Source organism: Oreochromis niloticus, linkage group LG10, assembly GCF_001858045.2.
Source record: "Oreochromis niloticus isolate F11D_XX linkage group LG10, O_niloticus_UMD_NMBU, whole genome shotgun sequence".
NCBI lineage: Eukaryota > Metazoa > Chordata > Actinopteri > Cichliformes > Cichlidae > Oreochromis > Oreochromis niloticus.
This window is the reverse complement of record NC_031975.2, coordinates 32654894-32667299: the sequence shown is the minus strand read 5'-3', so window position 1 is coordinate 32667299 and position 12406 is coordinate 32654894. Positions and strand designations below refer to the sequence as shown.

The 12406-nt window shown below is 46.7% G+C and overlaps 1 protein-coding gene across 11 annotated transcripts in view; it reads right to left on the bottom strand.

Moving 5' to 3' along the window:
• The window catches only part of LOC100702207 (rap1 GTPase-activating protein 2), a 38711-nt gene that overhangs the window by 7832 nt on the left and 18473 nt on the right, over positions 1-12406 (bottom strand). For 6 of the 11 annotated variants that reach the window (XM_013275935.3, XM_013275937.3, XM_013275938.3 and 3 more), the window contains 10 exons: positions 12166-12250; positions 11235-11270; positions 9508-9555; positions 8538-8570; positions 7991-8224; positions 7809-7912; positions 5739-5817; positions 5493-5546; positions 5330-5413; positions 1461-1561 (listed from right to left, as the gene is read on the bottom strand). In XM_013275935.3, coding sequence (XP_013131389.1) covers positions 1461-1561; positions 5330-5413; positions 5493-5546; positions 5739-5817; positions 7809-7912; positions 7991-8224; positions 8538-8570; positions 9508-9555; positions 11235-11270; positions 12166-12250 — 858 coding nt within the window. Of the gene's footprint in view, positions 1-1460; positions 1562-5329; positions 5414-5492; positions 5547-5738; positions 5818-7808; positions 7913-7990; positions 8225-8537; positions 8571-9507; positions 9556-10988; positions 11059-11234; positions 11271-12165; positions 12251-12406 lie in introns of those variants that run through there. The other 5 variants (XM_013275936.3, XM_025911068.1, XM_019363701.2 and 2 more) reach the window with 3 other exon arrangements.

Here is a 12406-nt window from a genome sequence, read left to right as displayed (position 1 = left end):
CCGCGAGACACACGCCCAGGATTGATCGACCCGTGGTGGGCCTGCCTCAGCAGGGGGTGTCAAAGGGTAAAACATAACATTAGAAGTTTTGCTGGTTGACTGATGCAGCTGTCTCAGGGCCTCCTGGGGACTGTGCAGTTAACCTCATGGTAGCGAAACCAAAAGGAGGAATGAAAAATATTCGGCTCTTCTCCCCTCTGCTCTTCTTCCCTTTTCTGGGAGGCAGTGGGGAGGTAGAGCATACAGCCCGATCCGGCAGGGAGGTCTGGGAAGCCGGATCGGGCACCCCCCTTCTGGCTCTCCTCTCTGCTCTCTCCTATCTTTCTGATCTTGTCCCTTTTGTCTTACTTCTCTCTGTCACCTTTTCTGTCCCTTTGAAGAAGTGAGGCTCCATAAATGTTAAAGAGGTAAGCATTTCTCAGTTGCAGTGAATAGATAGAAAATAAACTATAGGAAACTAAACCAAAGAAAGAAGAAGAGAAATAACGAGTTAACATAAACCAGTGACACACTCCAGGGCCTGATCCACCCTGGCAGGGCCTCCTTGGATGAGGGTGTCTAGTGATAATGGCCGAAACACCCGATGAATCCAAGGTCCACTACTGACGATGTGTCCCAAATTTTAAATGATAGGCTAGATCAGATCTCTAATCCCTAAACCTAACCAAGGACAAATGGCAGATTACCCTGGGTAAAAGACCGAAAGTTGAGGCACACAACGATGTGTGCTGCTGGCAAAGTTTCTGGGCTGCCTTTCCTCATAACAGCCATCCCTCAAGTCTCTCTCCATCTAAAGCAATGCATTGTCAGGGACTGTAACAGCTAGTCCTTTTACTGAATCAGAACTCTGGAGTGATCCAGTGACCGCTGCGAAAGGGCAGCTGACAATCAGGGAAAGACCAGATGACAGCCTGGAAAGACTGCTGACAGGAGGGAATAGACCCTAACGGGGCTGGTGTGAGTTAGCGCCTCATACCAGCAGGACCCAGCGCTTTTTAGTGTATTTGGGTACACCCATTATTGCTACAGAAATCTCAAAGGAGAAGATACCTCTAGGGTCTGCGAGAGCAGGGGCGGAAGAAGACCCTTTCCGGACGGATTTAATGGCAACGAACCACGGAACGGTATCAACGATGAATACATCAACCAGCATTGCAAATAATGGACCGTCAGTGATGGTAGGAAAGAAGCTGGAGAACTGCATTTGTGGCTGGTCAAAACTAACAACTGACATGGGCCTTAAAATCCACCAAGCAGGAAGAAGTGCCTCAGCGAGCTGAGAAAGGGGCCTCGCATTGACACATACTTTTTAAGAAGTACGTCAAATCAGTCGATTGAAACCCAGAGGCAGGAGAATCCCCACAGTCCTCTGGGTATCAGCACCCGGATCGAAGTTCATTGTCATACAGACTCCCCCATAAATAAACGTGATGATTTTGCAGTTTTGTCTCGTCTCTCACCCTTTGAAGTCCTGCAGATCCACTGTGTCTCCCAGCAGCTGCAGGAACTCTGTGAAAGCCAACGTTTCCTCGTTGTTCCTGAACAGCTCCTCCTCAGACACCTGAGGGACAGGTGACATGTCAGCTACGACTGATACACTCATCACAAAACGTAAACTACCCTCAGATGTGAAGTGCTTAATTATGCCAAAGAACAAAAGACGGACTACATTCAGTGTGTTGACATACTTTTAAAAATAATGTTGTTTTTCATTGTCTGAAAAGATTTGCTGAAACAGGTTTTACAGCAGAGAGAGTGCTGATATAATCAGCAGCATCAATCACATCATCCAGTGCTGGGCCGTACCAGTGACCCAGCACACTGGAAACTGCAATCACTGATAACAGGACCAAAACACAATATTGACTTTGGAGGTTAAATTTCTTTCACAAGGCAACGCTAAGAATGAGCGAACGTCTTTATGAGCTTCTTAGGTTGGTCTCCAGTGTCCTCTAGAGTGCTTACAGGTTCCAGTTTGATAGACCAGTCTACATATTTAGTCATACTAGTCTAACTTGTGTGTCTGGGCACTCCTGTGGATATTCTTACACCAGAGAAAAGCTTCTTAACTACAGGACTACAACACCTGTGGACTTACTTCCAATATTTGTCGCATCTGTGGCAGATTTACTACAGACTTTGATCAGGAAAGCGAGCCGGCGCACTCGTGCGTCTGAGGAGACGCGGACTGCGAACTGCTCTTCCTGGGATCTTCCTTTCCAACGTACGCTCACTCCGGAATAAGATGGACGAGCTGGCCCTGATGAGAAGCATGAACAGAGACTTTGCCTCCTCCTGTGTCTTATGTTTTACGGAGGCGTGGCTCTGTGAGGACATCCCGGACTGCGCGCTAAAGCTGGAGGGTTTTCATCTGCTGTGCGTGGACCGGCAGGCCTCTCTCTCTGGTAAGACCACAGGTGGAGGTGTCTGCTTCTACATTAATAGTGGCCGGTGCACAGATGTAACAGTGATTGCTCAGCACTGCTCTTCCTCTCTGGAATACCTTTTAATTCACTGCAAACCGTTTTATTCTCCGCGGGAGTTTGCTTCATTCATCTTGGCCGCTGTTTACATCCCACCAGATGCGGATGTGCAGGCAGTTCAGTGCGCCCTCGCGGAGCAGATACTGCACATGGAGCGGACATTCCCGGACTCTCTCATTATTGCTCTTGGGGACTCTAACAAAGCCAATCTGAGCCAAGAGCTTCCCAAATACAAGCAGTATTTTAAATGCCAGACCAGAGGAGAGGACATTGGACCACTGTTACAGCACGATCAGCGGGGCCTATCACGCGGTGCCCCGTGCTTCATTTGGACTTTCTGACCACGTCATGGTCCACCTGATCCCCGCGTACAGACAGAGGCTGAAGCTCTCCAAGCCTGTCGTGAGGACTAAAAAACTGTGGAGCAACGAGGCTGTGGAGGAGCTTCGCACGTGTTTGGAGTCTACAGACTGGGACACAATGAAGGCTGCTTCTAACAGCTTGGACGAGTTTACGGACACTGTCACCTCCTATATCCACTTCTGTGAGGACAGCATTGTGCCATCACGCACCAGGGTGAGTTATAACAATGACAAACCCTGGTTTACTCCTAAACTCAAAAAGCTGTGGCTGGAAAAGAGAAAGGCGTTCAGAAGCGGAGACAGGGACTGCTACAGAGAGGCCAAGTACAGGTTCACTAAAGAAGTGGACATTGCTAAACATCAGCACTCTGAGAAGATGCAGCAGCAGATCTCAGAGAATGACTCGGCCTCTGTGTGGAAAAGTTTTAGGAATATCACCAACTACAAGCCTAAAACCCCCCACTCCACTGATGACTTGCTCTTGGCAACACCCTTAACGACTTTTACTGCCGTTTTGACGAGCCATCAAGCAGCCTTCAGACCTCCAACGGCCCCAACAATAGAGACACTTTGGACACTCATTCCTCCACCTCTCCCCCCTCCATAGAGCCATCACCACCATCAAACACTTCACCTACAACACCCCCCTCCACACCCCTCACCAAGGAGGATTTCACACCACCTTCTCCCACTACAACCCTTCATATTCATGAAGCAGATGTGAGGAAGCAGTTTAAGAGTCTGAATGCTCGAAAAGCTCCTGGCCCAGACGGTGTGTCTCCTGCCACCCTCAGACACTGTGCAAACCAGCTGGCCCCAGTGTTTTCTGGCATTCTCAACTCCTCACTGCAGGCATGTCATGTGCCTGCCTGCTTCAAGTCCTCCACCATAATCCCTGTCCCCAAGAAACCAAGGATCACTGGACTAAATGACTACAGACCTGTGGCTCTGACATCTGTGGTCATGAAGTCATTTGAGCGCCTGGTTCTCTCCTACCTCAGGACCCTCACGGCCCCCCTCCTGGACCCCCTGCAGTTTGCATACAGAGCCAACAGGTCTGTAGATGATGCTATCAACATGGCTCTACACTTCATCCTGCAGCATCTGGACTCCCCAGGAACCTACGCCAGGATCCTGTTTGTGGACTTCAGCTCTGCCTTCAACACCATCCTTCCAGACCATCTCCAAGGCAAGCTTTCCCAGATGAATGTGCCTGATCCCACCTGCTGGTGGATCACTGACTTCCTGATGGACAGGAAGCAGCATGTGAGGCTGGGAAAGAATGTCTCGGACTCCTGGACCATCAGCACCGGCTCCCCTCAGGGCTGTGTTCTTTCTCCTCTGCTCTTCTCCCTGTACACCAACTGCTGCACCTCCACCCACCAGTCTGTCAAGCTAATCAAGTTTGCAGATGACACCACCATTATTGGACTCATCTCGGATGGGGATGAGTCTGCCTACAGGAAGGAGGTTGAACGTCTGGTGTCCTGGTGCAGCCACAACAACCTGGTGCTGAACGCCCAGAAGACAGTGGAGATTATTGTGGACTTCAGGAAGCACACAGCCCCACTCCCCCCCATCATCCTGACTGACACCCTCATCACCTCTGTGGACTCATTCCGCTTCCTGGGTACCACCATCACCCAGGACCTGAAGTGGGAGCCCACCATCACCTCCGTCATAAAGAAAGCCCAGCAGAGGATGTACTTCCTGAGGCAGCTGAAGAAATTCAACCTGCCAACACGGACGATGATGCAATTCTACACCGCAATCATCGAGTCCATCCTCACCTCCTCCATCACCGTGTGGTACGCTGGAGCCGCTATCAGGGACAAGCAGAGACTGCAGCGTGTTGTGCGCTCTGCTGAGAAGGTGATTGGCTGCGGACTCCCATCTCTGCAGGACCTGTACACCTCCAGGACACTGGGGCGCGCAGCTCGGATCACAGCTGACCCTTCTCACCCTGGACACAGTCTGTTTGACCTGCTCCCCTCAGGCAGGAGGCTCCGGTCCATTCGTACCAGAACCTCTCGCCATAAGAACAGTTTCCTCCCCTCTGCTGTTGGACTCATGAACAATAACCATATGACTGTTCCCACCACTAACACGTGACCCTACACTGTGTTCACTGCATCATTGCATGTTTGGCACTGATCACCACCTGCACTCATGTATATATCTATCTACTTAGCACTTTTAATTTTAATTTTTATGTTTATTTAAGTGTTATATGACAGTATGTTTGCACTAAGTACCGCAGCAATTTCCTAATGTTGTAAACCTGCTCAACATTTGGCAATAAAACCCTTTCTGATTCTGATTCTGATTCTGATACCATGTAAAATCACGCAGGACCTCTAAACTGGCTACCTTCGTCCCTACAATAGTGCTTCAGTCAGAAATCACTCCACTAGTGGGAATAAAGAAGGAAGATGGAAACAAAAACACTGAGTGGACACAAAGTGTGAGCAGGTGGTGAGGTACCTGACCAAATCTCTGGTAAATGACTCCAAACTTGTAGGTGTTGTTCACCTCATGCTCATCATAGTTTACTATTAGCTGAGATGCCTGCAGAGAAAGACAGATGTGCATCATCTCCTCTGTCACTGCACAGAAACCCAGGTGTGCTGAAGGTGTGGGAGCCTACCTTTGGGTACAGGATGGGACTGAACCGTAGACCTGCCGCTTCGTCGCACAGCAGCTTCGCAATGACAAGAATCAAGGTTACAGTTAGAACGACGCTGAGCCTTCAGAAGTCTCAGCCTATACCAAAGTGGGTGAGGTCAACCATAGAGGACATCATGGACCCACTGGGGCTCGAACCCAGGACAGCGTGTAAAGCAGCTGTGATAACCACTGGACTATGGAACCAGTCTGAGATGCTGGTGCTTACCTTGGTCAGCTCTGGTACACTTGGGATGTCCGGCAGCTCTGCCAGAGATAATCTGTGGTAGACGCTTTTCACCCGAGATCTAATGAAACAGGAGAGACGCACCAGAAACCAACAGTTACTGAAAGTCCAAGAATAAGTAACTAAATACTTGTAATGTCCTCTACTCAGCCAGAGCTCCACCACGTCTGGGCCAGATGTCAGGTGTATCATAATATCTGGGTAACACCTGGCCTACCGAACACCTGCCATGAGCCGACTCAAGTCAGGCCAGATATTTGTTAGTGGCTTACATGAGCCATCTGGGCCAGAAGTCGAGATCCTGACATGCCCCACCCTACCATCTGCCACCTCTGTGGCCTTAATGACCCAGAGAGCACTTTAGATCTTAGAGAGTAGTCCTGAAGACTCAAGAGGAGAGGTGTGAAGGGTGCATTAATGAAGAACTAATTAAACTTGAAATCTTAATTAAATTGAACTCGAAGTGGTTGGCCATCGGTCCCAGCTACAGACTTCAGTTGGCTGCTGTTCTTCTTCGGGGAGTGTGGTCAGTTTATAGAAGTCTCACTCCAGGACTTTCTATTTTAGTTTCTCCTAAAGATCTGCTCCACACTGGCTCTGACTCATCTGAGAGCAGCAGCCTCGTAGGTGGACTGAGTCAAATTCTGGTTTTAGGACCTGATTTATTTTAGCTCACATTGAGCTCATTTGGGCTTTTATCAGCTTCTGTTTCACTTTAGAAGATTTCTGAGGCTCGTGTTCATCATCAGAGAGCTTAAACTCAGAGGACAGGGCTGTCTGGGGTAAACACACCAGTCATGGCCTCTGTGCTGATCTCTGTTCTCCTTTCATTTTGTCTGTGTGAGATTATTTCCTGTTTTATTTTGAAGGTTCCTTTCATTTGTTCTTTTTCCCATCCATCATGGACTCAAACATTGATGCTGACTGAACATCAGAAAGAAAGCAGGGTTTCCCATCTTTTATTTACAGTCTGTAGTAGAGCTGGGCGATAAAATGATAACGATATGTATTGCGAAATAACTTTTTCTCGATAGAAAAATTAAACTATTGCGATAGGCCTCATCTCTCTTGTCCTCTTAAAAAAAAAAGAAAAAAAGAACAGCCAATCCAAATTAAGTAGCGCAGAGCCGAACCAATCACAGCCGCAGCGTCACGTCACGTGACTTGTTACGTGCAGCACAAGCGCCAAGGCGCACATGTGTATTTGTTTTTGCAGCCGTGCAGCCCGGGTAATGAAGGAAATGAGTTTGCCGACTAGAGAAAAATCAACCGAGAGCGTGAGCGAAGGTTACCGAAGAAAAAACAGATGATGGTTCCAATTCCGGAGAGCTTGTCGAACGGAAGGGCCACAGAAGTTCCGTAGTGTGAAGGTATTTCGGCTATTTCAAGTCTGACAAAAACAGAGTAGCGCGCACTGTAAATTGTGCCGAAAGCGAGTCTGGAAATACAATAAAGCGGTTCATGCTCAATCTCTGACTGAAAGCGCTGATTCGTCATTCGGCTTTTGTCAGACTAAAGTAACTGTTAAAACTGTTTGAAAAGCTAAGCTATACAACAAGGAGAGGTTGAGAATTTCCTTTTAGTTCTCGGTTTATTTGATATTGACAAAAGTTAGTCAATTTTGTCTGTTCTTCTGTAAAACAAACTAAGATTTATTTTTAGAATTAATATTTTGTTTCTAAGCGGAATTGACAATTTAGTCTGTTTTGTTTGTTCTGTTTTGAAACTTAAACGCTTTAGCGGCTGACTTTTGTGTAGTTTGCAATATTTGCCTTTATTTATCTGAAACTGAAGTCTCATGTTCCTTAAGTACATCTATCCTGTTGAACTTATTATGGGAAATAAATATTTAAATCAAAACAAGCTGCTGATTTTTTCACATTTTATTTGTGAGCAACGGCACATTTAAATCTTACAAATATAGTTATTTGGCTTATATCGTGATATATATCGTTATCGCCTGAAATGAAAAAAACATATCGTGATATGAAAAAATCTTATATCGTCCAGCTCTAGTCTGTAGTCCCTTGCCATGAAAGCCTGTTATGTTACCTGATGATGACGTGGAGATGCTCGTGCTCCTTCTCCTGCTCGTGTCTCACGGACAGCAGCAGGTTTCCCACGCTGCTCGACGAGCAGGAGAAGTTTAAATGCTCCTGACAACAAAAGAGAAGGACGTCAACCAATCAGGTGACAGCAAAAGACGAAGATGGACTCAACCCTCCAAACCTCACCCTGCCCAAGAAGTGCTTCCTGTACGCCCGAGCGGCCTCGTTGATCTCCTCCAGCCGGTACCCATAATCCCCTGGGGCGGTCTCTTCCTCTTGTCTTCCTTCTTCCTCCCCCACCTCCTCCTCCTCCTTCCCCCTGCTGTCTGTAGAGGGAGGAGGAGCATCAGGATCCTCGATCCAGTAGCCTCCAAACTCAGGTAGGATCACCTGAGGGTATGGCTCCCCCCTCTCCAACACCTGCAGCACACATTCAGACAGATATGAGACAGGTGTGAAACAAAAGCTCACACTTCACCCCTTAGCAGGATTCCGGCAGCCGGCCAATCAGAGGAAAATGAGTGTATGAGTCATATAGAGGCGGTCCAGTGGAGACTCTAGTCTTTTTACCCCAAGCTGCTGTCAGCATGAACAAAATTACTATAATAAAACTTTCCTCTCCTTTTATTGGCTGACATACCCCTGATCTTACTTCCTGTTAAGCCCCCTTTTTAAAAACAATAAGCAGTAATGTTCAGCTTTGTGTTTTGAGGTGTGTTCAAATCAGTCTCACCTCCTCGATCCTCGGATAAGGAATGTAGTCGTCCTGAAACAGAAAGACGGAGACGTCAAACATGTGACGGACACACAAGGACACAACTGTTTGTCCTTTCATCACTGACTAACCTTTACTTATGTAAATGTGCTGTTTTCATGTTTGAAGTTACATTCAGTTAACAATATCCATCACAGTGAAAAAGCTTAAACATGAACACAGACGCATGAAGTGAAACGATGCAGACATGCAGGTGAGGAAGCCACAGGAAGGATGAAGCTGAGCAGGACGTGTGGCAGAGATTTTATTCAAAACAATCACTGAGACGGAGAAATATTAATGATAATAAAGTGAAGCTGTGCTGAAGCTGCCCCGTCTGTGAGAGGCCTCTGCACATGGATCGACTTCAGGGAGACTGTCGGTGTTCATCACTGAGACACAACAAGGAGCTCACAGCCTCAGCATTCACCGCGGTCGACCACAGCCGCCATGATTACACCCGGTTAGCTTTGGTTTTGTGCTTCCACTCCACTCCAGGAATCAAAACTGAGTGCAGCTAAGATAAACTCATCAGCGTGTTTGTCACATGGTTCCACTGGTCCTCCTGCATGTAAAGCAGACGTGATCACCACTACACTACAGAACCAACACAGCTCGCTTGTTGTAGAATTAGCATACAACTTAGCACGCCGCGCTTACACAAGAATGTCACCAAAAACCAACATGGCAGCTACCAAAACACAAACATCAATTTCAACATGTGAAAACCACGCTGATCACCTCCATCTTTTATATACAGTCTGTAACATTTCCATCTTTTAAGTACAGTTTGTTCTCAGCTGACTCGGGTGATGAAACCTTCGATCGGGCTCTCACACCTGCTGAATGTTTGACTACCTCTGGTTGTCTTTATGAGCATGAATGAAATGAAGCCATAAAAGTGAGCGCGGATGGATATGAGGACAAACAGACAGATGGACAGACGTGCCTTCTGTCTCTGAGGGATTGTCTTCATCTCAGCAGCTTCTGGCACCTGCTGCAGCAGAGACGGGGAGAGAAGACGTGAAGCTGTAAAACAGCTCACAGAGGTTCCGTCTGATTCATGAAAACAAGAAACAGCTCGCTAATATGGGAGGAAAGAGTGTGTTTACAGGGAACTACTTTCAGCTGCGGATTAATACAGATTTGGTGGATTATGTGTGGGTTGATGGAGGAACATTTCACCCACTGGTGGATTTTTAGAGCTTTTGTGAGGCTAACAGGATTAATGTGAAGCTTTAACCACACAAACATCAGCTGAACAGTTTTTCTAAACTCTGACAAACAAAATTCACAAAATTAAAGAAAAAATAAACAAACAAAAAACTTTAATTTCTTTAATTCACAAAAATTATGTTAAAAAATATTTTCTGTTATTTAATAATTTGCAATGGTGTGTTAATGTTTTACATATCAGGACATAAAAAAATCTCTTTCATTATTTATTCAACAAAAACAGAACCAGACTGTTTGAGCTGTTGGGTAAACAGCAGTCAGGTGAAGCTGATCAAATGCACTGATTAACTGATCACCAGGACTGTGATCGACTCGGCGGCTTGTAGCTCTGCAGCATTCAGGTGTGTTAACACAATGACACCGTTCACCCCGAGGTCCCAGCAGCTCCACCTCTATAGGCCTCAGTTAGCAGGTCAAAGGTCAAAGTTTGCAAAGCTGATCAAAGACTTCTGAAACAAAGTGAGACAGAAGAGTTTGTTCAAAATCAAACGACTCATACAGCCATCAGCCTGGTGGTGCAGCGATGATGACCTGACCTCCAGTATGAGGACGTCTGTCCCACAGTTACAGCTGGGACCAGACTGGGTCATCAGCAGGACACAGATCCAAACTCAGCAGCAAACTTCCAACAGAACGGCTGAAAGCCAAATGGAGCTGCTGCAGAGCTCAGAGAGCTGTGCACGAATGAATGAAACCTCAACAAGCTGAAGCGACGCTGTGAAGGAGACACACACAGAAACCCTTGCTGCTGAAGGAGGCGTGGCCTCGGTCTTTCACACACTGCTTCTTAGTTTGTGTTTAATAAATAAAGACAGAGTGTTACGTGTTGCTGTACATCTGCAGTTGTCTAGCTCAGAATCTGCTGATTCTCCGGTTGTTTTTACTTTGTCCTGATATGTGAAACCCTACAGCTGTTTGCCGTCGGTCACCGGCTGGTTTATCTGAGGAAACAAGCAGGAAAAATCCAACTTATTTCCCTGTTTAGGTCTACGATGATAGTGTGTGATAGGACGTCGAGCACATCCAGAGAGAACAAGAAGCATAGAGAAAAACAGGATAAAACATACAAAAGAAAGAAACAAGGGGAAATAATAACATGCTTTAATGTGTCGCGTGTCGAGAGGTGTTACAGATCAAAAGTGAGGGATGAAATCTGTGACGGGGCGACGGAGCGTGGTTGTGTCATGTTTGTACCTGATTTAATGGCTGAAACCTGGTTTTGTTCTGCTGGAAGCTAAATGAATATTGGATGAAGGCTGTTGTGCTGTTTGTCGGAGAAGGAGAAAATTTCATTTTGAAGAAAACTCTTAAAAAATATATTAACTTTCACTGCCTGGCTGGAAAATAACCCTGTTTGTTCTTTCATTTACTCAGCAGACACACACACACACACACACACACACACACACACACACACACACAGAGTAATGAAATTCTTACCTCCATCTTGTCCATCATGTCAAAGAAATGAGCCGTCTGCAGACAGACACACGGGGTTAATGCTGTTTATTCTGCTCGTGTCTGTTGGATCATTTACGCTTAAAAGTTCATTTCAAAGGATAATTGTGGTTTATTTTAGCCTGCCGAGGTTCCTGTTCACCTCCATGTGGCCTGAACGGTTCGTAGGTTTGTGGAAATATTGGCTCTGTACACCCCACAGTGGATCCATCCATCCAGGTGTGACTGACCTTCACCTTTGATTTGAAGCATTTAACTAAAGCCATTTTGCATGCACCTGGCCCTGAGCCTGACAAACAGGTTCAGGGCCAGGTGAGGCCACGCCCCTCCTTATTTTGCAGGTGGGTAAAACATCTGGAGTTGATCCAGAGTGCTGAACTTGTTGCTGTTCACTGAAACTCTTCATACGAGCTCCAAAGAGGGTAAATGGATTAGTTCTTATCTGTTAGCACTTTTCCTGTCGTGCACACTCCCACAGATGTGTCAGAGGCCACCGGGGCTTCAGTGTCTTTCCCAACGATCCATGGTGATGGAAAACAGCTTCACCCGTCTGACTAGGTCAGACCTTTAAACCTCTCACTGCTAATCACCCCGACTCTCATCTCCACCCACTCCACCCTGCCTGCTCTGCCTTCTCCGCTTCTCTTTGGATGGCTGACCTCATCCACCGTCACTGTGGTGGTGTACAGAGGCAACATTACAAGAACTGTTGTTGTGGTGACTCCGTCTGAATAAAAGTTAGTTAAAAACATAAATAAATAAAAACAATAAAATACAGAAATATGTTTCTGAGGAGAAACAGGCTGAGATGTGCGACGGGGGAATAATACCTGCTGCTCATTAACACTGAAAATGATGTGAAAGTAAATAAACAGTTTATTAAATCTGCAGATGAAAATAAATGGGTTGTTACCTTCATGGTGGGGGGTGCGGTGCGGGGCGGAGAGGGGGGGCAGTCGGCCACAGGAACATTGGAGATGGTCAGGAGCTCCTGCTTGCTGAAACACAGGAAGAAGCACGGCCGGCGGAGCCGTCGTCAGAGCACGTCAGCGTCACAAGACAAACGAAGCTGTGATTGGTCCAGCAGCCACACCAGCCAACAGGTGAGTGGAAAGGTGAGAAATGTGTTCACTGTTAGGAAAACTTTCAGGATT